General features: G+C 38.5%; 1 protein-coding gene across 1 annotated transcript in view; it reads left to right on the top strand.

Annotated features, from left to right (window-relative positions):
• The window catches only part of Cntnap4 (contactin associated protein family member 4), a 295,010-nt gene that overhangs the window by 205,699 nt on the left and 61,700 nt on the right, over positions 1-27,611 (top strand). Inside the window, 4 exon segments of the mRNA XM_052166567.1 lie at positions 3,526-3,645; positions 14,711-14,908; positions 21,102-21,258; positions 25,926-26,053. Of these exon segments, the coding sequence (XP_052022527.1) occupies positions 3,526-3,645; positions 14,711-14,908; positions 21,102-21,258; positions 25,926-26,053 (603 nt within the window).

Genomic DNA, 27,611 nt, shown 5'->3' with positions numbered 1-27,611 from the left:
AGAGCCTGAGGTCACAGCACATGCATTTTCCTTTTTCTTTTTAGTTATTTTTATTAGATATGTTCTTTATTTACATTTCAAATGTTGTTCCCCTTCCTGGTTTCCCTCCTCTTGAAAATCCCCTAACCCATCCCACCTCCCCTTGCTCACCAACCCACCCACTCCGGCTTCTCTGTCCTGGCATTCCCCTACACTGGGGCATCTAGCCTTCTCAGGCCCAAGAGCCTCCCCTCCCTTTTATGTCCAACAAGGCCATCCTCTGCTACATATGCATCTGAAGCCATAGGTCCCTCCATGTGTATTCTTTGGTTGGTGGTTTAGTCCCTGGGAGCTGTGGGGGTACTGAGTAGTTCAAATTGTTGTTTCTCCTATGGTGCTGCAAACCCCTTCAGTTCCTTGGGTCCTTCCTCTGGCTCCTCCATTGGGGACCCTGTGCTCAGTTCACTAGTTGGCAGAGAGTGTTCACCTCTATATTTTTCATGCACTGGCAGACTCTCCCAGGTGACAGCTATATTAGGCTCCTATCAGCAAGCATTTGTTGGCATCCACAATAGTATCTAGGTTTTGTAAATGTATATGGGATGGATTCCTAGGAGGAGCAGTCTCTGGATGGATTTTCCCTCAGTCTCTGCTCCACACGTTGTCTCTCCATCTCCTCCTGTGGGTATTTTGTTCCCCCTTCTAAGAAGGACTAGAGTAGTTTTCTATATTATAAACCATGTGCCTTTTTTTGTACGGAAATATTTACTTAAGCTACAAGCTTTATGATATTTTTGTAGTCCACTCTCGTTCAGTACTTGCTCAATAAGGGAGAGACCCAAATGCCCATCCTCCACACCCACTGTTTGATGTTATTTCTCAAATTCTGGGCAACACCGAATCAGAGGTTGACTTGGAAGCAAGAGTGTCCATTGCCAAGTCAATTGTCATATAACCCTGGGAAGGTCAACCACACAGCTCATTGTTTTGTGTCCCTACTTGAGTGAGAGTCAGAATCCTTGGCTCTTATCCCTGGACATGCTACAATAAACTCCAAGCTGTTTTAGTTCAAGAGTAGAGAGACTGTGTTCAAGAGATTCTGTTGGCCCTATCAGTCCCTCATGAGTCCATAGCCAGGTATTGATTTTATATATTGCAGTGTCTCCTCAGATCTTACCAAGAAATGCTCACTGGAGATAAAGCTTTACCTAAGTTGTCACCAAAGGCTAAGTTACTCAACTGTGTCACTCAGATATGGAAGGACAGTGTTATTTCATTTTTCTTAAATATCATTTACCATCTCCATTATAATAAATGACTCAAATCTGAAAGCTATTAAATGTACTGGAATTGACTCTGATGTTTTATTGTTATTAATAAGTGCATGTAACTATAAACAAAACAGCTCCAAGGAGAAACTTGAATGGAAAATAGAAAGGTCATTTGGCACATGGCCCACAATGTGATTGAAAAATTAACAGCATAGGTCCATAAGCAGGGTGTTTAAGCAGAGCTGAAGGGGTTTTGTCCTGAGAAACAGGATGAGAACAATGCTGTTGGTCACAACGCAGAAGCAAAGATAAAATCTTCTAGAAGATTCTGTTGGAATCTTAGCACTTGTCTGGCAAAGACAGACACATCATGGCTTGGAGGCTAGACTGGACTAATAGTGAGAGTTTGTCTTAAAAAAAAGGGTTGAATTAGGAAATAACTACCATGCCATAGAAGATCTATCAGTGAACATTAAAGCAAAGGTATTTCCCATTTGGGTCTCAAGAGATGGTTCATCTGCTGAGCACAGATATCACTCTTACAAAGGATCTGAATTCTGTTATCAGTGCCCTCTTGGATGAACTCATAACCTTCTACAACTCCATATTCAAGGGAACTAACTCTTCTGGCCTCCCAAAGCCCCTGAACTTTTGTATACATACTCCACCACAATTGCATGCATAGAATTACAAAAACAATGGGCCTGGAGAGTTGGCTCAGCATTTAAGAGCATGCACTGCTGTTCTAGAGGACCTGACTTCAGTTTCTAATTCCTAGAGCACGTGGTCAAAATTTCAGAGATCTGACTCATCTGGCCTCTGTATCTGGCTTCTGGTATCAGTATTCACACAATCGCACATGCACACACACACACACACACACACACACACACACACACGCACACATGCACACACACACATACGCACACCTTCATGTAATTAAAAATAATAAAAGTAAATCTTAAAAAATATAAAAAATAAATTTTAAAAAGCTCTAATTTTTTTGTCCATTTGTATGCTTTTGGGAACTCATCACCATCCCAAAGTTGCATGTATATCTCTGGCAACCACTTTTAAGGCATTTATAACCATATGCATGTGGTCCCTGGAATATAGAACTAACCATTTTATATGCCCACTTCAGTGCACAATGAAAATATAGCTACAAACCACTGCATTCTTATGTCTCCATCTATGCAATTTCAATAGGAAGAAATGACGCTGTCATATTGCAGAGCAATAATGTAGAAGGGAGGTTCCAGAATATTATGAAAAAATTGTAACTTTTCACAAATTATCTGTGATGTTTCATATCATCCAAACATCCATTAACACAATTTTCAAAAATTTAAAATTAATTCAGGGGTGGCTACCCAGAGGTTTTTTTCGTATTTCAGATTTCATGGAATTAAAAACCTAATGGAAGTTACAAGTACATTTGGCCGGGCATTCAATGAGAAGTGTGCATTTCACAGATGTTAATATCAAGCCTTATGCATGGCAAATATACACTCCTATAATAAAAAATTCAATTACGGATCACAACACAATGGGACCACTTGGGGGCATATTTCATATGAATATTTCCTCTGCTTTGAATCTTAATTGTGTTGGATGCTCATTAAAGAGCATTAGAGAAGTTTCATAATTACGTTTAAAACTATAGCTGAGGAACTTTGCAAATCATTTTTCCCCTTTGAAGAAAAATGTTTACCTCCAGTTAAGGTGATGTGAAAAAGTAAAATAGTTCAAATATTGTTTAAAATTTCCCCGTTGCATAATTATTGGGCAGCTCCTGATTAGCACTGAAGGTTATGGTATTGTACTTCAGATGTTAGGTTATTACAAGGTGATACTAGAATTAGATATTCTGAAATGGGTACTACAAGATACCACATTATACTTACAAAGGTCTTAACATTTAAATCGCTGTCTTCTCTTCTCTACTTCTTCCTACCATAAAAAGTAAGCTAAATTTTCATTTTGATCTAATAGTCTCTTTCTCCTTTGGTGATAAAAAGTCATAAAATACAACCTCATATTTTTCTGTATGTTATCCATTTCATCCATATTAATTTGTAAAGAAAAGAAAGGTGGATTTTGCTTTAAAATATAAATGTTACCTGTTCCCTTGGCCAGTGATGCACATAGACTTGGGGATCTACAATAAATCTTTTAAAATTTGAGAGATTTGTTTCATGTTATTTCATTTATGATCTCTCTCTTCTCTCTCTCTCTCTCTCTCTCTCTCTCTCTCTCTCTCTCTCTCTCTCAGCTGTCTATGAGCAATCATGTGAAGCCTATAAGCACCAAGGAAATGCTTCTGGATTCTACTACATAGACTCAGATGGGAGTGGTCCTCTGCGGCCGTTCCTCTTATACTGCAATATGACTGGTAAGTTAACACACTTCCATTTACTAGATAAATCTCCTTTAATGGGCTGCTTGCACAAAAATTAAAACAAAACAAGTGTAACATTGATCTAATTGGCAACATGACTGCAGTGGATATTAGTTCTAGTTTCCTCTGTGTTGCTGTGATTAAACACCCTGACCAAAGGAACCTTAGGAGAGAAAGGGCTTACAGTATCTTACTATTCTAGATTCTGGTCTATCTTTTGGGTAATGTCATGGCAACAGGATCTTGAGGCTGCTAGTTACATCAAATGCACAGTCAGGAACAGAGGTTATGAATACATCCTTGATTAATACTCATCTACCTTTTCCTACTCTTACACAGTCTAGCAAATGTAATGATGCCACTGATGGCGGCCCGAGTCTTCACAGGAGATAATCATCCACACACAGGCACACAGACCAACCTTCCCTACATAATTCCTCAGTGGGACTCTCTTCCCAGGAGATTCTAGATTGTAGCAAGATGATAATTAAAACTAAGCGTCACAGTACTATTTAGTAAAAAGCAACATAAATATTTAACAGATGTGTTAGTTAAATGTTAATAATTTACAATATTGTTAGTCTGTGTGCAAGTGGTGACTGAGCAGTGTTTCTAATAATAAGTGTTTCCTATTGTGTCTCAAAACACAAGCCTTTGTTAGAGCAATCAATGCCTAGGAGAGAGCGATCTGAAAATAAAAAGAGCCATTGTTTTAAATATGTGTAACCATGAAATTGATTTGTTTCCTAGAATTCCTATTCCACATAAATTCAGACATAAATTAACAGTCATAGGAAAAAAATGGTTTGATTAAATTCAACATCTACCCACAATTCAAAAAAGAACTAGAGTGCTCAGAAACATCTTTCAACTTGGACAATAGATTGTAAATATTGAGAACTTTCCCCATCTTGCCAGTGTGAACAGTTTTCTGTCCACTACTGGATGGGAAGTCTTAGCAAATATAAGACTTATAAAAAGCTCAAGGATAGGAAAGGACAACCTATGAGTTCCATTATTCATAAATTATTAAATTGTATTTTAAAATATTCTGAAGAATCCTAGTAAATTATTTTAATTTATAATAATTACTGAATCCCAAGTTAACACAAAATTGTTTGTTTCTTTATACTAGTAGTATGCAATTAGAAAATGCAATCTTTTAGAAGATTGGATCTCCAACAGCCTCAAAACTCTTAAACACATAGTAAAAAAAAAAAATACAATAGAAGATTTGCAAGGCTTCTTACAGATAGGTATAAAATGTTTTTTATATGATTTAAAATCTCAGAGGTATAGAGGAATATAAAATTTTCATTAATTAAGAGGCTCAACATTGTAAAATGTCAGTTCCTGCAAGACTGATATTGATTTTTAGTATGAACCTAAATTAAAATTCCAGTGGGGTATTTGTTTGTAGGTTGGTGTGATTATTTTGGTGAGAATGGATAAGCAGATTTTATACTTTAGGAGCACATAGGTAAGGGTCAGGAACAAGTCAGTCTTAAAGAATAAAGCTGAAGGACTCAGTTGTAGCAGGTATAATAAACATTAATAAATAGAACAAAAGAGAGACTTCATAAATAGATTCACTCATGTTGAGATAACCGATGCTTTATTAAGATGAGAGCAATGGGCAGTGTGAGAAAGGTAACCAATAGAGAAAGCTTCAGCAGTTGGCACCAAGGGAAGTTGTATGCAAACATCAAAAAAGAAGGTGCATCTATCCTTCTGTTATCAAATACAAATGGAGAATTCTTGATATACTTTTTTGTCCAATATGTCAGCCACACTTCACTCTAAGTTGATTGAGATTAATTCTAAGGTTCAATAATTTCAAATTCATTTTATCAATGCAAGCAAATATAAGTATTTCAACTAAAACCAAATAATTGCCAGTCAAATTTTAACTGCCGAGTCATGTATGGCTAGTAAGAGTTCTATTGGCCTTCATGGTGTAGATAATTTCCATCACTGCAATATGTAACACTGCACAGTACTGTGGTTAGACATCCATAGCAATAAGGAAAGGATAGCAAGGGAAGGGGGCAATTCTGAATCGAGTCACACATTGTTGTGGAGGGATATTTTCTATTGAAAAGTCTAGTTGTGAATCTCTAAAGAAAGATGCTTCTAGCTAGAGGCAATGGCAAATGCCAACTCCTAAGAATTCCAGGCATACCAGCAGCAAACCAAAGTTAGCTTTGAGTATGATCAGTGAGTGAGGCATAGTACAAGATAAGGAGAGATTCTAATAGAGTGCAGAAGAAGAGGGAGAGTTATGTGGTCCTTACTATAGAGGCTTAAGGTCTGTGGGTATTATCCTGAGTGAAGGGAAACACATTTAAAGCACAGTCTCATATGGTGTAGATAGCCTGAGCTCCTATGATAGGGCTATAGTTGCTCTCACATTGGCAAATACCTGTCCAGGAGTAAACACATAATAGATATAGCGTTAAAGTTAGGAGGTCATTTAGGAAGCACAAAAGTGTCAGTTACTTTCTTACTATTTTGATAAAACTAAGGCAACCTATAGATTTCTTACAGTTCTGGGGGGTGAGGGTAAGGATGCACAATGGCAGGGGAGAGGTAGCAGGTGTCTGGAGCTACAGTCAGGAGCTCACATCTCAAAACACAAACAGGATGCAGAGAGCAAGTCACAAAGCCTGCCCTTGGTGATACACTTTCCCCACGCCTCATTTTCCAATCCTTCTCAAAAAGAACCACCAACTGTGGATCAACTATTCAAATTCTAGAGACTTGTTGGGGGATTGACCCATCAAATCAGCACGGCAGATGTCCAGCGACAAGCTGGTCATGGGGTTATTGCACTTTACTAATAGCAATGCAGATGGGGAAAGGAGACCAGCCCTGTGTGTGGCATACATGTGAAATGTAAGAAAGCAAAAGGAAACATGATGTACTTGACAGCCAACGTGTTTGCATTATTGGGGATAAGGTCAGAATAGTGGTTGAGGAGTGGACATCAGAAATTTCACTTAGCTCATTTTGAGTTGACGATGTCTGTCACACAGTTAAACATGATGTGAAGGAGATGGCTGAATAAAATATAACACTAGGCTTATACTAATATAGAATTCTAAAAAACCACAGGGCAGTGGCTAATCTTGGGATATTGATTTTTGTGGCGTGAGAATTACTGTAGAACATATCTATAGAGAGGTTTCAAATACATCGCTCAGTGGCGTCATGAATTGGCAACCACTGAGGAAACAGTTCCTGACTAAAACACATGCTGATTTTACAGGCTCACCTTCCATGTGCCACTGTACAGTCTGCAGGTTACAATTTCCTGGAGAGTAGCCAGGGGATTCTTCCTCTGAGGTCTGGAGGGGCACAGAACCATAATAAGTCTTTCCAAGTGGTTATTTTATGTAAACAGATTTGGATGTGGTATTTGAGACATAAGACTCACAGATTTTTGTATGCATAATGTGGTCTGCTCTGTAAATTTAGGTAGACCAACTGTGGAAAAAATTCACAAAGAGCAAAGGATGATCCTGTCCATGTAAGATATGCATTTTAGTGTCCAGGTTAACTTTTAAAGGTACCTAGTTCATATAGGATGGTAAGAATTAACCACAACGCCCAGAAAAACTGTAAAAATCATGTTCCCATGAATGCTTTATGAGCTGTCTACATATGAGGTATTCTGGAAATAAGACCTATGTGAATAAATAAATATCTCTGCTCTCTGAGACTTACACACACACACACACACACACACACACAGAGAGAGAGAGAGAGAGAGAGAGAGAGAGAGAGAGAACAGCAGAGAGTGAGATAGGGAGATCATTCCTTGATTTGTCGTAGTCATGTTCCATAAACTCACCATGGACATTAAATTAAAAAAAAAAAAACAAACCCTAAATCATTGTTCCTAAGTGGAACATAGTAAGATAGGTTTTTCAAGAGACCTCTGGTAACAATGTTCTTCTCAATATATCAATATTTAAACTTTTATATGTATTTAAGGTTAAAGACATTATACATACATACCCATATGCACACACACACACACACACACACACACACACAAAACACATGTACACAGATGCATGCATGCACACATACACGGGGGGGGGGGGAGAGGCGACAAGGGGAGGGAGAGAGAGAAAGAGAGAGAGAGAGAGAGAGAGAGAGAGAGAGATCTGTGATTCATTAACATTGAATTCATGACCCAAGGCATTGGAGCCTATGGCTGAGCAGTACTAATCCAACATGTTTTATGTTCAAATCATGGTCTGAGCGTAATGATAACTCTCAGTACCTCGGCAATATTAGGGTGCATTTTAAACAGCAATGTCATCAACTAAAAGAGAGAAAGGGAAGAATTACAAAATAGATCATAACTCCATTCATTTCCAATGCGAACATTGAAGCAGGAGGCAGGGAGCAGCTGTTTCTTCAGCTCTGGCTGAACTCAATTTTTGCTGCTCTGTGCATGACTACAAATGACTAGAAAATTTCGGGGTTACAAATAAATTTCCAGCAAGTGGATGAATTCACAAATAATAAAGATCTATAAATGACGGGATCAACTACCTCGCGTGCTACTATGGATAATAATTCAGGCATGCATCGCCATATGCAAATTGCTGAATTATGTCTGCCAGATGTTGAGGGCAGAGACACAGTTGTTCAGGGACATCTCCTTGTCTCTGGAAGCCTCAGAATATTGAAACATAGTCCAACAAATGAGGCAACTCAGAATATTTTAACCCCAACTGGAGGCAGGAGAAGCACGCAATGACAATATGAAAATCTCCTTGGTTTTCACTTTTGCAAACGAGGACACTAAGACTTAGCAAGTGTCAGTGTGGAAGGCTGATGGTATCGGGTGGAACAGGCAAGAACTTAAATCTTGGTCCTTTTTTCTTGCAGCCTGAAGCCTTTCTCCACTTTGATCAGTACCCTGTTGTACGTCTCTTCTTGTTACCCAAATCAGGTAGAGCCGTCAAGAAAACCAGGCACACTGCTGAATCAGTAGCTTGCAAATGTGTGACTTAGAAAGCTAATATAAGTTTGAAATCACTGTGAAGGAAACGATTCCAAGTGGATTAAAAATAAGTCCAAGCATTGCAAGCTAACAGACACAAGCAAGTAAACAAAAAAAAAATCTGTATTTCCAATGGATAGTTTCTTAAGTCACATTAAAGACTGAAATTTCTTTGCCAATTGAGCATCCTAAATAAAATTTAAAAATAGAGTTAGGTGAGTCCCTGAAAATGTACCTGTTTGGTGGAAGGCAGTTATATTCCATTCTAAACTCACTGTCTTTGCTCCAATGAAATAGGTTTTGCGTTTAATAAGTCTCTATCAAACATTACATTATAAAGAAGATTGCTTCAGGGGGAGCTAAAGTGGTAGCTTTCCAACCCTTGACCAATAGAAATTCTTTGTTTTCACCTCTCCATTCCCCCCGTACTGTTGGGGGTTTCTGGGCTGGAATCTCTGCTTTTTTTTTTTAACAAGCAGCTTAGAGTGATTTTTATCATAATGACATGGGGACATCAGGGTTTCTTGGAGGGAAAAGGAGCCTTTCTGGGGGAGATTGGAGTCCCTAAAATTGATGGCTTTCAAAGCTGTCCTGAGCCTGTGGCTTTCAGTTTCTGCCGAATTCAAAGAAGAAGGAGATGCTTGGACAGTATGGGAGCTTTAGGGTGAAGTCTGTCACAGAGTCATAGGCGGGAGCTTAGGAGAGAGCATGAGAGAGCCAAGCTGTTGGAGCTAAGGCGTGAAGGTCTGCCACCTGGCAGGGAAGAAGGCTTCAGACATAGAAAACAAGGTCCAAAGTACCAGAGGCAGCACAGGGTGGTTCTGGCAGCCTCTGAAAGAAAGAGCCAGAAGAAAAGAGAAAGCTATGTCTTTGTTAATTGGATATTTTATTTATTTACATTTCAAATGTTATTCCCTTTCCCAGTTTTACCCTCATTCCCATAGACCCCCGTCTACCATCCCCCTCCCCTTGCTTCTATGAGGGTGTTCCTCTACCCACCCACCCACTCCTGCCTCCCCACCCTGGAGTTCCCCTACACTGGGGCATCTATCTAGCCTTCATAGGACCAATGACCCCTCCTCTCATTGATGCCTGACAAGGCCATACTCTGCTACATATGTGGCTAGAGCCATGGGTCCCTCCATGTATTCCTTGGTTGGTGGCCTAGTCCCTGGGAGCTCTGGGGGGGGGGGTCTGGTTGGTTGATATTGTTGTTCTTCCTATGGGGTTGCAAACCCCTTCAGCTCCTTCAATTCTTTTTCTAACTCCTCCACTGGGCACCCTGCACTCAGTCCAATGGTTGGCTGTGAGCATCTGCTTCTGTATTTGTAAGGCTCTAGCAGGGCATCTCAGGAGACAGCTATATCAGGCTCCTGTCAGCAAACACTTCTTGCCATCCACAATAGTGTCTGGTTTTGGTGACTAGATACAGGATGAATCTCCAACTGGGGCAGAAAGGATGGCCTTTCCTTCAGTCTCTGCTCTACATTTTATCTCTGTATTTGCTCCTGTGAGTATTTTGTTTCCCTTTCAAAGGACCAAAGCACCCACACTTTGGTCTTCCTTCTTCTTGAGCTTCAAAGCTATGTTTTTGCTTTTTTGGTTTTTGGTTTTTGTTTTTTTTTTTTTTTTTTTTTTTTGAGTCAGAGCAGAGAAATCTGAGCAGCCCCAACAGAACCTCACCATGGCTCATATGGACAGTATTAGTGGATAGGAATTCTGGGAAGGGAAAGTCTATTATCCCATTAAAGGGATAATTGTTGCCCCTCTTTCTTACCGCAGCTTAATAAAAACCTGTCTTCTTGAGGGGTAGTGTCTTGCTCAGGTTGTTGACCTGCCCAATTAGATAAACTCTTAAGGGAGGAGGCTTCCATTTTATTGTCTAGGAAACAACGTTCACTTAATGGGCGCACAATGCTTCTACAACAGTAAGACAAGGGTCTTACAAAAAATAGCTTGATTATTTTTTGCCTTGGAGATTTCAGAGGCTTCTTAGTGGCCCGTCGGATTAACAGGGAAGCAGCTGTGTAAGCACCAAGGCTGTTAGCTGGCCCTGTTCTTCTTTTCATCTGCTTTCCAGAACACAGCACTCCGTACCTGCTCCTTCCAGTCTTAGTTCATCCATCACCCTCAGCTATTAAACACAAGGCAACCACAGCTTTGCGAATGTGTTGCTTAAACAGCAGGTTTTTTTTCTTTATACTGTTATCACCCTAAAAAATAGCAGTCAGCCTCAGGTAAATCAAGGCCTTAATTACTCAGTAGCTTTATTTACAATTCATAGTATTAGAAATCTCTTCAGGGAGAGAAGCACTGGCAAACTCAAATTACCATTCTATTTTTTTAAACTTTATAGATTTTTCTGCCTGTTTCAGCAATCTTTGCTTGTTCATCGCCCTTCTTTTCCTTACTCCATAACTCTTGTCGCATTTAGTAAGGAATAATGTTTCGGAAATGAAAAGCATTGACTCTAAAACAGACGTAAAGGTAAACACGTGAAAGCACATCTTACAGATTTTGTTGAGTGTATCATTAACGGAGATATGGGTTCTCTGTTAGAGACTGTTCAAAGGAGAAATAAAATAGCAAACACATGTGCATATTAGGACTATTAATATGATTGTGTAAAGGGAGGCTGTCTTCTGCTGCAGAGGAGACCAGTCAATAGACTGTCAATCAAATGGTAGTTGCTTGTCTAGCCACAGGAATTCCTAATAACTCATAAGGAAAGAATGTTATTCTTTTGAAGTGAGGCAGAGAAACTGACAACTACAAGTGCCACAGTAAAGCAAAACAACACACAGACTATGAGGTTGAAAGACCTTCAAATGTAGATTTGTGTTGGCAAGTTACAGACAGTAAATCTGCTCAAGAGAGATTTAAAGGCTTGTCTGCTGCCCGCCCTCTGGGGTAATTAAAATCTAAGGATTTGTAACTTCCCTGATACAGATTTGTTACATTCCAGAGCCACGGTCCTTCTCACATTAGAGAGGGTAGGGATGGGGGATCAGTCATTCTGGAGAAGACTTGTCTCGCTAGTCTGGGCTCCTGTCTGGATTCTGATGCAGCACACACAGGTGCATCTGGCACTCTCTGTCATGGCTTGTGAGCCCCTTGGATGTGAGGAACCTTAGCTGCCAAGGTTCCCTGTGAGAAATGGTTCCCAATAAAGAGTACTTCCAGGTCAGTCAGGACAGGTAGGTAGGTAAGTAGATGATAGTAGTAAAAGACAGAGTTAGATAGATGAATAGATGGTAAATGAATGTGTAATTGGTGACAGATAGATGATAGATACACAGACGTTAGACTATAAATGGATACATAGTTGATAGGTAGATAGATGACAGATATTTATTATATACTATGGGTGAGTAGATAGGTATATGAAAATTATAGATGAATAGCTAGGTTATGGGTGAAGGATAGGTAGATGATATATGGATAGATGATAAACATTGATGAACAGATGATAGATTGTAGATGAGTAGATAGATAGATAAGTAGATAAATTGATGAATATATAATATCTAGATTTATGATGCATAGGTAAATGATAGATGGATAGGCTTTAGAAAGATGATAGATTATAGATGAGTGAATAATAGATATATAGACAGTAGATGTATAGCTGATAGATGAATGTATGATAGGTAAAAGATAGATAGGTAATAGATGTTATAGGTAAGTTATAAATGAATACATAGATGATAGCAGATAAATGATGTTTTGTAGATAAATGATGATCATAGAGAGATGAGAGATGAAGGTAGTTATCTGCATATGTGACAGAATAACTTGGTGGCTTGGAAGTCATGTGCCATCACAGACCGTTCATGGTTTCACACTACATGGCAGGTCACCACCCTCTTTCTTGTCTGTCGCTTAGAGAGTTATGACATGGTTCAGTGACACTGGAAGTTTCAGAGACAGCACAGATGACCTCCTGGGCTGTGTTCTAACCTAGACCCCACCCCATTTCTATTCCTCCATTTCCATATTTGGTGATTTCCTTATTTCCCTAGCATATGCCCTCTGCAAGTGCCAAGCTGTGTGCTGGTGACAGCCATGGGAAGTAATATCAATGATATCAAACCAAGAGTGCCCAGTAAAATGACTCACTACAGATCCTGTGTTCCTTTTTTTTTTCTGATGATTATTTCTAAAGCCACACCAGAAACTTCAGATACTATAATCCTGTCTGAACATGAAGGAAAGTGACACTAAGTTGCTACTAAACCCTACACAGGTGGTTCCAGACATGGCTTCTGGAGCCCTCACCTCCACTGCTGAAAATCTCAAATGATTTCCTGTCTGCTTTGCCTTGGAGATCTAGATGGGCTGTTAAGCCCAACTTCTACACTTCATCTTAGCCAAAAGGCCAAGAAGCGAAAAAGCGCAACTTCTTATTAACTGCACATGTAGTAACATTTTGTATCAGAAAATAAAATTGCCTGTAGAACCTCTGCTAAGGTCTGTCTACTTTAGTATTTCCAAAAAGAAACATTTATATGAGTTGCTGTTGAAGAGTAGCCATGCATGGTGGCTTTAACCTTTTCAGAAGAGAGAAGCTGAACTGTAGGGAGGTCCCTCTTAAACTGACCCAAAAGGCCCAGAGACAAAGGCTCCAAGCAGGTTCATTGTTTTGCTTTTCTGGAAGCTGCTCAGCCCGAGTTAAGCCTCTTCATGTGCAGCAGCAGATTCACCCCAAGAAAAGGCCATTGGTTCTATGGAACACTAAGAGGCAGGTTGACAGAGCCCAGGGTGACTGGAGCCTCCTGGTAATAATAACCTTAAACGTCCAACAGCTGTGGTTGAGGCAGCAACAACTATAGGATTTCTGACCTGGCCTATTGACTGGTTCTGCCAATTCAAGCTTGGAAGTGGAGGCTTAGATTTTTACTTTTTATTGCACTTACTGAAGGGCACAGACACATCCCAGGTTTCCAGATGTATCTGATGACCTCAACCCTGTTCTGCAGGTTACCCATAATTAATTCTATTAGTTTATATATTATTACCTTCTGGAGAGAAGTTTCCTGCTGATTACATCCTATGTTAAGCTGAAATGTAAAGAAAAAAATGGAGGTACCAGCCATCATTTCGCAGAAAACCATGATCCATCAGAAGGCACAGGACACTGATTTTTTTCCTGTCTCTTTTACCTAGAGTTTTCTTTTGATTATCACAGAAGTAATGGAGTCAAACTTGACCCTCCTGTCTTGTTTCTATTGTAGATTCTTGTGGTTATATTAGCTAAATAGAGGAGAATATTCTATAATTTATTATGTCTTTCCCCCAATTTGGCAAATTCATCGATTCACAACTGCCTATAATCCAAATTCCATGGCACCTGATTTTCTCTTCTGACCTTCAAGGGTACATACAGTCATGTGTATATCCCTAAAGACACACACACTCACACAAAATTTAAGAAGAAAGAAAGAGAGAAAAAGATATATATTCATACTGGCTAAAGAGATTAAAATTTTGACTTCATTTTGGCTGGTAACATGAATAATTTTAAAAGTAAACAATTTCATTTTTACATCACATAATTCAAGGTATTTTACAAATTGTAATATACACCTTCCCCTATATCATAATATATAATTCTATATGTATAAAACAAATTATGGTCTACACTTAGGATATGTACCATTGTTTCTTTCTTGAGAAAAAATAGTGATGTATCTTTAAAAACCTAGACTATTAGATTTCACTACATGAGTGTAACTACAAAAATTCAATAATTCTGATTTTTCCAATAACTTTCTCATAAATATTGCTGTAGTTAAATAATATAAAACTGACAAAATCATGGCAAATGCATGGTATTAGCATCCATTTCAGGGGAGAGAGTCCCATCATAATTTTAAAAACTTGAGAGTCCATTTGTGTTGATTTTGCCTCTCAGAGAGATTTGATGACTAGGAAAAAATTCAATTCAGAGAGAAGATGATTTTGATTTTCTTTATTTATTTTAACTTTTGCAGACTAGTGATGGTCTCCTCTCTTTCTTCCCCCATTTCTGCATACAAGAAACGGCATGGACCGTCATACAGCACAACGGCTCCGACTTAACGAGAGTCAGGAACGCTCACTCTGAGAACGCTCACACTGGGGTTTTCGAGTATGCGGCCAGCATGGAACAGCTCCAGGCCTCCATTAACCGGGCGGAGCACTGCCAACAGGAACTCGCATATTACTGCAAGAAGTCGCGGCTCGTTAATCAGCAGGGTGAGTAAACTGAGGCATCTGACATGCTTTCCAGGGCTCACGGCATGCTCGCTCAACTGCAGCCTGAGGATTTTAATTTCGCGGAGGTACTGATGCTCTGCTCACTTAGCAAACATGTCACAGTCTGGAAGTCTCGTGGACGCTTTTGCCTGGAGAAAAGCACAAGGTCAATTTACATCGAACTTTGTTCAAAGTCCTGATTGCTTTCTAACTCTCCTCCTGGCCTTAATCGGATAACTGTGCAGTTAAGGCTTCATTCTGATACTAGATGAAGGGAGAAGACATTTATTCCTATAAAGAGCAAGTGGTGCATACAGTTTATTTTATCAAGGACGAGAGCTAATACAAATATGACTTAGTTTTTCTCAAAGTGGCTATTTTTTGTAACTCTTTTTTTTCCCATGAACTCTTGACAACAAGCCTCTAGATATAGCTGAAAATTAGGAAAGGCTACTAGAAACGGTGGATTCAGCTGCTCCAGCGGAAACCAGAAAATCATGCCAACTCATGCCAACTCATGCATTCTAGTAAGAAGCCAGTCTTAGTTCTGCCTGGGTTTCACACTTTCTTCTCTTTTCATGGTGCTAGAGCAGTGCAGGCATTGTACCTTCTGCCCTGGAACAGACTTTAATAAAGTGCTTCTGAAGCAAATAGAATGGTGTTCTCGCCATCTTAACACGTCTTCCAATCGTCTAACAAACAAATCTTCATGGAGAGAAATCAACCTATAAGAAGCCTTGCTTCCACTCGGATGTCTTCTCTTTAAAATGTTCGTCTGCCTTCTGCTCATTTGTGTGACACAGACTGTTCTTTTAGGACAAGGATGACATGCCTCAGACCCACTGATATAGTAATAATTAGTGTCAACTGGGCATTTCCAACCTGCCTTTAATCATTCAGTTTCCAGATAAAAGACACACAACCTTTATATTTATAATAAGCCTTTAAAGCACTAAAGCTGGACAGATATCTACCCACTGTCCTATTCTGTCTACTTCCCTATCCAGAACCCCGAGTTATAACTTCCCATGTTCCACCTAGGCATCTCTTAACATCAATTGGTCAGCCTTCCTGGCTATGTTTTCATGACTTGCCTACCCTATGACATCTTCTCTCTCCATCTTTTTCTCCTTCATAGTCTTTACCTGATACCCCAAGCCTGGGAACTGAAACCCCATCTACCTCTCTTCTGCCCAGCCATAGACTATCAGCATCTTTATGCGACCAATAGTTTTAAATTAAGGAATAAGGTCACATAGCATTACTTGGTATAGGTAGCTGAGGATTCTTGCATCCCTGTCCCCCAGGCAACCAAAGACAGCCTCTAGCATCACAGTACATAGCAACAGACCACACAACAGCCCACTTTGCATATTTGACTGTTATACCACTCTGCAGCCTAGTTCTTTTGAGCTGCGATACTGGAGTATTTTCCTTGAGAAATTAGGGGTCTAAGACCTATGCTTATAGGTCACCTTGTTTATATTCTTCTTCCTTATTTGAGCATGGGCTTCAGTCACAGATGAGCCATTGAGAAAACATTTTAAGTGTAGCTTATATGACTGTCACATGGCATCCACTCAAATGATGGCACAGTTGGTCTGGCATCAGACTGCTCCCTCTTCCTTTTCCAGTTTGACTTCTTTCCTATTTCCTCTCTGCCCACTTGATGTAGGATAATTTTCTCAACAATATGCAGATTCCCTGCTCCTTTTCCTCTTTTCCATAACGTTATTATTTAGCCTTTTATCCACCCAATTATCAGCTTGCTAGTTCCAACACAGATCTCATATCCTAAAAATTCAACTCTATGAATGAGGGCCACACCATCATGAAAATTATAAGGTTTTCTTGCATCTGAGGAGAGAGTTAACTTCCTGTTCTAGGTCTCTCATTGACTAGATATAGGACTGAGGTGGATGAAGCTTTGATTCACCAAGGAAATAACATCTATGAAAAGGCGCCACCAACAAAGACAGGGACATGGGTTCCGAATGAACAACACAGCTGAGGTGACATACTCGAATTGAACCCCTTTCATCCTCAAGCATTCTTTGTAATTATAGTGAAAATACACAGCCTAGAAGGAAAAAAAAATCATTCGATTGTTCATTTTACTGAATATTCATATTATTTTACATTGCATAATGTTTTATAAATTTATTCTCAACAGACATAGCAGGATTCCCCTCTGGTTTTCTTTTTTCTTTTTAAATTGAATAATATTCCATTGGGAATATAACCCATTTTCTTTGTCTAGGCCACCACCAGTGAACACTTAGGGTGCTTGTGTACCTTGGGTATCATGAATAATCCTGCAGTGTTAATGAGAATCTCTTTGGGATGGTGGAAGCCATTTTGCAAAGCACAATGAGCCAAATAGAACAAAAATGCTATATCCTCTTATTTGTATATAGAACCCTAAAAGGCTGAATTCATAGAAACAGAGAATGGGAAATGGCTATTGAAGAACAGGAGGGGACTAGGAAGGGTCCTGGCTAGGGATGAGTAACAGTTGGGCTCCTTAGGTACAATGTGGTAACTATAGTCAACAATGTCGTATTGTATACTTGGAATTTACTAGAAGAGTTCTTTTAGGTACACGCACAAACACTCACACATGTAACTACACGAAGTGATAGGAGAGTCCCAATCGACTCACTATGTATCGTGATGTACACATTGAATCAGTATGGTTTTCACTCACTAAGCCAATAAATCTGAATACTAAAGCATATGGGAAGAAAACCGTCAAAATCACAAATGAGTCAGTCACATGCTAGTAAAACCAGCAGATGGGGTTTGCAAGGTGCTAAAAAGCAGAGTGTGAAGCAAAGAGAAGAATTTTACACCTTTGGTAGCAGCAAAGCCTTCCAAGGTACTGCAGCTAGCCTGAGACCACACTGCTGTATTAGCTATTGTTCCTATTTCTATGATAAAAATACCGCCAACAAAAGCAAGTTAAGGGAGAAAGGGGTTATTTTAGCTCACATGCCAAGGATATAGTCACGGAGGTGGAAGGTCCTAGTGGTAGGGACTTGAGGCAGGGAGGAATGTCACAATCCCCCACAGGAAATAGACAGTGATGACTGCAGGTGCTCAGCTGGCTTTCTCCATTGTGTGTAGTCCAGGACTCAGCCCAGGGAAGGGTGCTATCTCTCTTGATGGTGGGTTTTTCTGTCTCAGTTAACCTACTCAAAAAATGCTTTCTAAGTGAATCTAGATACTTCCTCACACGGATGGCTGGAAACTTTCCTTGTAGAGCAGTGTTTCTCAACCTGTGAGTCACAAACCCTTTTGAGGTTGAGTGACCTTTTCTAATAGGTCATTTATCAGATATCCTGCATACCACATATTTACATTACGATTCATAGCAGTAGCAAAATTACAGCTATGAAGTAGCAATGAAAATAATTTCATGGTTGCAGGTCACTCTATTAAAGGGTCACAGCATTAGGAAGCTTGAGAGCAGCTGTTCTAGGTGATTCTAGATCCTGCCAACATGATAGTCAATATTAACCATCAGATTAATAAAGACAACACTCAACCCCAGAAGGCTATGGACCAGGGAGCAATGATGATTGGTGATTGCTAATTGCTGTTCTTCTCAGGTCTATACTTGGAGTTTATCTGAGGTGGAAGAACTGAGAAAAGAGAATAGTTTAGATGTTGAGATCCCAATAGGAAAGGCAAAGAGATGGAACAGAAGGCATGCTTAAACCGGACCTGTGGATCCCAGTGATTTAGCAGCTTCTAGCAATGAAGTGGAGGAACTGAGTAAGAATTCAGTAGATTTTATGAACAAATGTTTTCAGCAGATGAGAATTTGTGACTCAGCTCATTGGAATGACCATTTCTGGGGATACTCAGGATGATTAAGAATTTAACTATGGGGGACAGAATGTAACTAGCATGGTTTTATTTTAATTAAATTATGTTCCTTGTGTTTTTAAAATTTTATTTCTACCCGTATTTAATTGATTTAGTTACTCTTAAAAAAGCCTCAGATAGACTCAAATGTATTTGATGTCTTTAAACACTTAGCTGAGCCTGGTGAAATGATTCAGTGGGCAAAGGCAGTTGCCACCAAGTCTGATGATCTGAATTTTATCCCTGGTACCCAGCTGGTGAAAAAGAACCAATCCCTGAAGATTCCTCTGACCTCCATATATATACTGGTACACACATACACAAACACAAACACAAACTCATACACACACACACATTACATACACACACATTACACATACACATATATACATACACACATATATATACACACATCACACACACAACATACACAATACATGCACAACACACATCACATATACGTGCATACAACATACACATACATTACATCATATCACACACAAATCATACATTGCACACATATACATGCACAAATCACACATTATACACACATACCACACGCATACATACACACACAACACAATATAGTATATGCATACAACCCACGTATATAACACACATTATAGTGATAAATGAAATATAAAACATTCATCAATTTATCTTTTATAGGGAAGATTAGAAATATAGCTGTAAAACATGAATTAGATCTTAAGAATAAAAATCTATTTTTCTCCCCTTGGCCTATGAACATGTATATTTTTTTAAGCAGTGTACCTTAATACTAGAAAAGTATCAAGCAAGCTTGACAGTTGATGAATTGTTAGTCAAGTTGTAAGTAGAGTATTGATGTTAATAGCTTTATGTAATACAAGCTTCCAATGTCTGTGTTTTTATTTTCTCTTAATCATGGCAATTGTGTGTCTTAATGGTGGGAGAAACGTCGGCATTTGCAGAAGGGCTACTTAATAGTAAAATGGGTACTGTGTTAGAGGGTAGGGTTTGTCTGAGCAAAAGCTGCTGATTCCAAGTTAGAATGGTGGTAGTAGCAGAAAGGCTTAAAGTCCGGAGGAAAATGGCCTGTCCTTTGTGGGGATGTGACAGATTGGGTGTTGCTTGCATTTTTTTTTCTTTTGCTCGGTCTGCAAACATTATGATTTCTTTTCCTCGGAACTTTTTTCTCCCCTGAGATAGATTATCCGCATGCCTCACATCCCTTTCTACAAATCCTCCACTAAATGTTCTGTCTGTTCCTTGCTTGAATTCCTTGGCATGGTGTTTAGTCTTGGCTCTGGGAAGAAGCTGGTAGCTGAACATTTATTGTAGAAAGAGATGCATTTAGCTAGGGGAAACGTTATTTTTTTTTTACTGTAATATTCGTAATATTCGTTTCAGGCATGAAGATTTTTCAGGATTATTTTTGTAGTCTTCAAATAAATAGCCAAGCCAGTAAATGGAAGAGAAAATATAGACTTCCCGATAAATCCTAAATCATGACAAAGGAGTGCTATACCATGCCTGATATCTAATAAACTGCTAGTATATTTTTAGCCAATAAATATATGGAGACAAGTCAATGCCTTTATATAATACTTCAGAATGTTTTGATGGGTGTTTTGGGATTTAGAATCAATTTTATTTTACTATATTAATTATCCACAGTTTATATTTTGATGCCAATTTGTTTTAAAGATTATTTTTTTTTAAAGCTGCAAGTGGAAACTCTCTCTTTCATGAATAAGCACTGACTGATGGTTTCTCTTCAAAGAACAATGTCTTATCCATTTGACACTGAGACTAAGGGGGTGAAAAAGCAGGCTCAGCAGTGGGGAGCACATACTGCAGACCCGTATTTAGTTTCTAGCACCCATACAAATTGGCTTACGGTGAACTGTATTACTCTTGGTTTAGAAGATCTGATGACTCCTTCTGGGCACCTGCATACATGGGATATGAGTAAACTCATGCCCGTCCAAACACATACTCATAAATGGTAAGTGAACAATAAATACTTTTAAAGATTATAAAATGCTATTTTCTTTTAAAAATAGACTTAAAACAAAGTATCTTGTAAAGATAGTTTCTTCCAAAATGCTGTTAATTAGTGTTTAGGGCATTATTATGCCTTATCGGTCACTTTCTGTCTATGTCTCTATTTCTGCCTCCCTCTCAGCATCTCTGTCTCTCTTCCTATGTATCTGTCTCCCATCTCGGTCTCTTTCCTTCCCTCTCACCCCCACCCCACCTTTACTTTTAATTACTTAGGAAGAAAGAACAATGGTCTAAAGGGGAAGCAGATCTCTCATCCTTCTGTTCTGTCTTTCAGATGGAAGCCCTCGGAGCTGGTGGGTGGGAAGAACCAACGAGACACAGACCTATTGGGGCGGTTCCTTGCCCATGCCTCAAAAGTGCACTTGTGGCTTGGAAGGGAACTGCATTGATGCACAGTACCATTGCAATTGTGATGCTGATCGGAACGAATGGTAATTTTCCAATTAATTACGTCAAGGGTATGCAGCTATGTGGATGCTAAACACATTGATCAAGGAAATAATTAGGCGAAACTCTGTTTCAATGATACATGGTACAGTCGTTCTAATTCTACAAGTTAAGGCAGAAATCATTCAGAGGCTCTTCTTAATGATGGACCACACAGTGTGCTTATTTTTATCATGTGAGAGAGAAAGCATGTCTGTGACATGAAGGTTACAATTCTTTTGAGTTCTTTTTCATTGTTAACATCAGTACTTCCTACTATTTCTATAATATTATGTCCTCAGTTACCAAAGCACATCTCATCAATATAGGCTGTAAACTTCCATAGTGCAAATTTGTAGATTTTTGAATTACTATAAATCTGAGCAATTGTTTTAGCACATATTTCTTTTATATTTTCTTTAAAGGACAAAGCATGCCAGAAAGAATAATCATTATATGGATAATATCTTCAAAATGGGAATCTATAAATTTAGGGACTTGAAGTTAAAAAGTATTTTTATAAGCAGAAAATAAATCCTATGTATGTTTCTTTTAACCTTCAAAACATTTAATAATTTTTTTGAAAAGTCTTTTAGCATAGACTCTACGGATATATTGCTCCTATATAGCATTTGTAAATTAATATTTTAAATATCTATATTCCCATTTCTTTGCACTACATGTTTATTTTATTTTAGTAAGCAGCTGAACCTGTATACATTTAATTTTTAAAAATTTACTCTTTGAAGATTTCATAGCTGTATTCCATACGATATGATCAGACCCATTTCTTTTTCTACCTCCCCTAAATGTCCCTCTTCCAATTTTAAGTCTTCATTTTTTACTTAAAAAAAAGCCATTTATTTCCAATTATCATTGTCCACAGACGCATGGGGACACAGCCATCCACTGGAGCATGAGCAACCTTCAGGTAGACACACACTCTCACAAGGATGCTTCTTCTTCCCCTAGAAGCTATCAGCTGTCAAGAGCTCTTCAGTTAGGGGTGGAGCCTTATGGGTTTCTCAAGGTCCCCATGTGTGCTCTTCCTCAGTCCGTAGGGTGTCCACAGGCTCCATGTTGTGCAGGTTATTGCGGCTGTCGGGAGTCCATGAGTCCATTAGCTGGGTCACGTTCTGAGCACATTCTCCAGCATTCCTCAATTCCCTTAGGCTATACATTCTTTTCTGTTTTCTTCACTTTTTTTTCCCTGCAGTATATTTTGATCTACTTCTTTCCTCTACCTCTTTTGCCTCCTTGTCCCAGTGTCCTTTGAGCCTCAATGGCGGATTGTTGGTAATCATGTCCCACTTCTGTCCTTGCTCTCAGCACTTTGAAGCATTCATAATCTTGATTTGAATATGACTGATGGGATTATAAGATGTACCTGCATTTCAGCGATCTGTTGCTGTTAAGTGAACTCATTATGTGTATTATGTAAATGATGTGTGTTTGCCTGTCAAGCATTATGGTCATGATAATGCTATATGTTTGCTGTGTATATGAATGTGTATAATAAATGTATGTATGCACAAACACACACATAAGGCTCTTAGAACAACTTGAAAGAAGAACCTATATGTAATAATAGAGCTGTGAATATATTTTTATGTTAATTTTATATGCAGACTATCATCTCTCTTACCCAAACTATACTTTAAGGAAGGGGGCGGGATAGTTTTAGATAAATTGGTGAGAGAGATAAATATGATAAAAAAAAAACAAGAATAAAAAAGAAAACCATTGCATGGCATTCTTTAAGAACTAGTATTTATTCCTTTTGGATCACAGACTTCTTAATATTTTCACAAAACATTGGTCACACACTGAAAACTGTAATTTTATATATGTAAAAATGTTATTCACATTTCTTAATAGCAACGAAAAACCCAATCACCTCCAATAACGGTCCCTACCCAGTTTCTTGAGAACACATTGCCAAATTAAAACTTGTTTTCACACACAGTTTCAAACTTCTTAAATTACATTCCACATATAGGTAAAGAACCTTACATATAATTATGCTTTTATGGATTCAGAAAAATATTACATAAATAAATATTTAGGGCTCTGCAGAGATGACTCACCTGGTAAGGGCACTGTTGCCAAGCCTGATGACTTGACTTCAGTCCCAGACACCCACTGAAAGAAGGAGAGAAGCAATCTTTGTCCTCTGACTTCACATATACAGGCCATGGCATGAATCCCCCCAAACTAGCTACATACATACAATACATACATACATACATACATACACATACATAAATGCAGTTAAAAATTGAGTATTTGAGACTAAATACATGGCTCAGCAGTTAAGAGCCGTTGTGCTCTTACAGAGGACCTTATTTCGGTCCCTAGGACCCACTTCACAGATAACAACTGTTTGTTACTCTAGTGCTAGATGATTTAAGGCTGTCTTCTGGCCTCTCAGGGTACCAGGAACACTTGTGGTAGACTTACATGTGTAAAACAAACATGCATTACATAAAATGAAACAAATGATAAATCTTAATTATTATCGCATATATGCATTAGAAGGAAGAGCAGCAGAATCAAACATAGACGTTTGAGATTGGTTGAAGGAAGAGAAGTAAAGTGGATGAGAACTTAGATTTCAATTCCTTTCCTTTGTAGGTACTAGTTGCATCTTGCTCTTAGGAGCCTAAACTTCAAAGGAATACTGTATTGTTTCTATATTTGGCATAACATGTTAGAGGACAGAGTTTGGGGATTCCTGAATGACTGGAAATTGAGGTATAGAGAAGTTTCTTTAAAAAAAAAAGTGAGTTTTGACAAATCCATCACATAAGCCCTGCCTTGAACCTTCAACTGCCTTTCAAGGTTCATGTGGGTGGAGGAGAGATTTTAGGGCCAAGGAGAGCTACAGACAGAAAACTGAACAAACAGGAAGGTATTCCCACAGTGACTACTGAGAAAAAGATCTGGGCTGCTTACTCTCTGAGACAGGCTTTGAAAATCCTTCAGTTTAGGGCAGGAGTGGTAAGAGTTCACCTCTTTACTGCAAAGGCCATGTCCTCAAATTGATAGGGAAGGCTTAAAACCCAGAGGGAGGCTGACTTAGGAACCCTGGAAAGTACAAAACCACAGGCTTTGACTTAAATACCCACAGGAAAAATAAAATGTTAGGGAACAATAAAACACATAGCATCTCTTGAGTTGTCACCCACTCTAGCCATTACTGCATATTTCAAGAAAGTAAAATTCCATTTAAAATCAAGACATTGAATGAGGTCATCATAAACAAAGTCTTGGCCACACTGTAAAATTTACAGGTGAAATCTTTAAAGCTAACATTATCTAAATGTTTGAAGATCTAAAGTTAAAAATAACCACAGTGAGTGAATAGGGAATTTAAAGCAAATAAAAGTGAACTGTACTAAAGGACTGTGTGTACATTGTAGAATGGAAAATTAAATGAAAATAATCGTAGCAAATATTCTGGGATAAAAAGAAACTACTTCAGCTGAAAACTCAGCTAAGAAATGAAGAGCACCGGAAAATATTATAAATTACCCGGTGTTCCTTAAATACAAAAGTAAATTTCATTGTTTAGTTACATTGCAAAGTTTATAGCATGCGTTTAAGGTAAAATAATGCAGTACCTCAAGCAAAGTTTGAGTGTGCACTTCTGTGGGCCTAAGGATGTTCAGCAATCTCATGCAAAGCTTGCATTTTTACATATTGTGTGACATAAAATAGAAGCAGACTGTGAAAAGTCATGGATACATTTTATAATTCATTAAGGAAACAGAATACAGTAAGTAGAGTTTTACATGAAATATGGATAGGGAAGATAGGTATGGGCATAGAGGAATATGGAGTTGATCAATAAGCACAAGACAACAACACCCCAAACCCCAAATTGTGAGGAAACATAAGAGGAAAAAAGGAAAAAATCACTTTGCTGAAAAATTGAAATGCCAACTGTAGGTACATAGCTAAGTCATTTCAGTCAAATACTTGAAAAATTTCTTATCTTTCTGATTAAGAAAGATAACCACCATTCTATTTTTTGTCTGTTTTATAAACAAGGATGAGGACAGCTTATTATATTTATTTATTTATTTATTTATTTATTTATTTTTAATTACATTAATTCTTTGAGAATTTCATCCACACATATTGTTCATTCCTACTGCACTCTTCTTTTCTATTGTCCATTCCTCTGTTCAACAAATAAGTCCTTCTGAGTTCATGATTTTTCATTCTGTTCTGTGACCTCTGAGTTTAATCAGAGCTATCTGTGTGTCCACGAGTTTGGAACTGTCCATTGGATTCCCAATGAACTCAGGAGTGTGCACACAATAAAGACAGTGACCTCTTCTTCCCAAGAGTCCACCAGTAGCCAGTGATTGAACATTTTATAGGATGAGAGTGGGCTGTTGAACCGGGAGAAAGACATCCACTCAAAAGGCCATTGCATTCTAATCTTAACCTATGTTGTATTTTTGTAGTCTAGACTTTAACGTCTACAAGAGACACTAACATCTTGCCATATTTTCTATGATGAGCAATTGGATATTTTTTTTACAAGTGTCCAGACTTAGTATGAGAGTCTTCATTTAGAAGTGCTGGGAAAATCATTGCTTATTTTAGAATTATGCTCATCATCATAATTAAAGGATTTTGTTGATGCTCTTGTCTATTTTAGGACCAATGACACTGGATTCCTCTCCTATAAAGAACATCTGCCTGTCACTAAGATAGTGATCACGGACACAGGACGGCCCCATTCAGAAGCTGCTTATAAACTGGGGCCTCTGCTCTGCCGGGGAGACAGTAAGTGGTTTCAATGTGTAAACTTACTGGAAGAAAGTCTTTTTTACTTGAGTATTGTCATTCAATAATAGTGTTATTGATCACAAGTGTATCAGGAAAACCCATGAGATGTATTTAAATTTTTAATGACATTTGCGTGTGTATATGGAGGTGTGTTGGGAGTAACATGTGACACAGTGCACATGTAGAGGCCAGAAGATAATTTGAGAGAGTCTTGTTCTTAGCTTCCAACATGTGGGTACCAGTGATTGAAATCAGATCATGAGACTTGGTGGCAAGTACCTCTCCCACTACCTACCTTTATTTTATGAAAGGTTAAAAAGAAAAAGAAAGAAAGAAATTGTTGGCTTTCCAGCTGATTGGTTCATAAATGCATCCTAGCTACCCTAAGTTTCTCTGTATCTTTATCTACTTAGAAAGAAGCAGTGCTATACAAAATGGTTAAGAATTCATGTGCACTTCCTACTGGTAAGCCTGGGGTGAGACGGGAAAATCAATAGAAGCACATGTCAGTTTGATCAAACATATTTCAACCTTTAATCTCTATTCTTTTTCAGTTCACATGTGTGTGAATTGACTTTCAAGCAATTCGTCTTCTGCTCTGTGTAACTGTGGGATTTTAAAATTCAGAAGTAGTTCATGAGACAAACAGATGTATACCCATACACACATACACACACATATACGTACATACATATATACATACACATGCACAAACATACGCCCATGCACAAACACATATACCCATACACCCACTCCCATACATACACACATACACACACATATACGTACATACATGTATACATACACATGCACAAACATACGCCCATGCACAAACACATATACCCATACACCCACTCCCATACATACACACATACACACACATATATGTACATACATGTATACATACACATGCACAAATATATGCCTATGCACAAACACATATACCCATACACCCACTCCCATACATACACCCATATACACACATACATCTGTACACACACACACACACACACACACACACACACACACACACACACACAGAGTGTATGTCCATTTCTAAAGATTTGTTTTTTTGTCAGGGAATGAAATGAACAGTGATTATTAACCTTTTTCATCAAAATCAGTTAGCTTAAAAGTAGATGCATTGATTATGTGTGCTTTTAGTATTCCCAGAAATTAAAATGGAAATAGAAAGAAATATTTGCTTGCATTAAAAGCATGCCCTAAAATACAATTTTATTGTGAGAGCTCCACAGAAACAGAAAAGATGTGACATTCAGTAGATAGAGGGAGATGCATAGCAAAGTTGCTTCATTAAAAAGCAAAGATATTACTGGCCTATAAACATTACATATGCATTCTATAAAACTGCTATTCACCCACCATTTCTGGTGTGCATCAGCCCTACCCTTGGCTCAATCCCACAATCATAAGAAGATGACATAAGGATGTTTCCTGGAGGGAAAAACTTATGAGCATAGAGATGAGGTCGTAAACTCAGCATGGATCCAGAGGAGTACACAATATTTTTTGGCTACAGAGATATGTACTCACT

Source organism: Apodemus sylvaticus, chromosome 21, assembly GCF_947179515.1.
Source record: "Apodemus sylvaticus chromosome 21, mApoSyl1.1, whole genome shotgun sequence".
In the NCBI taxonomy this organism is placed as follows: Eukaryota; Metazoa; Chordata; class Mammalia; order Rodentia; family Muridae; genus Apodemus; species Apodemus sylvaticus.
The sequence above is the reverse complement of the archived record's forward strand: the minus strand, read 5'-3'. Positions and strand labels throughout refer to the sequence as shown.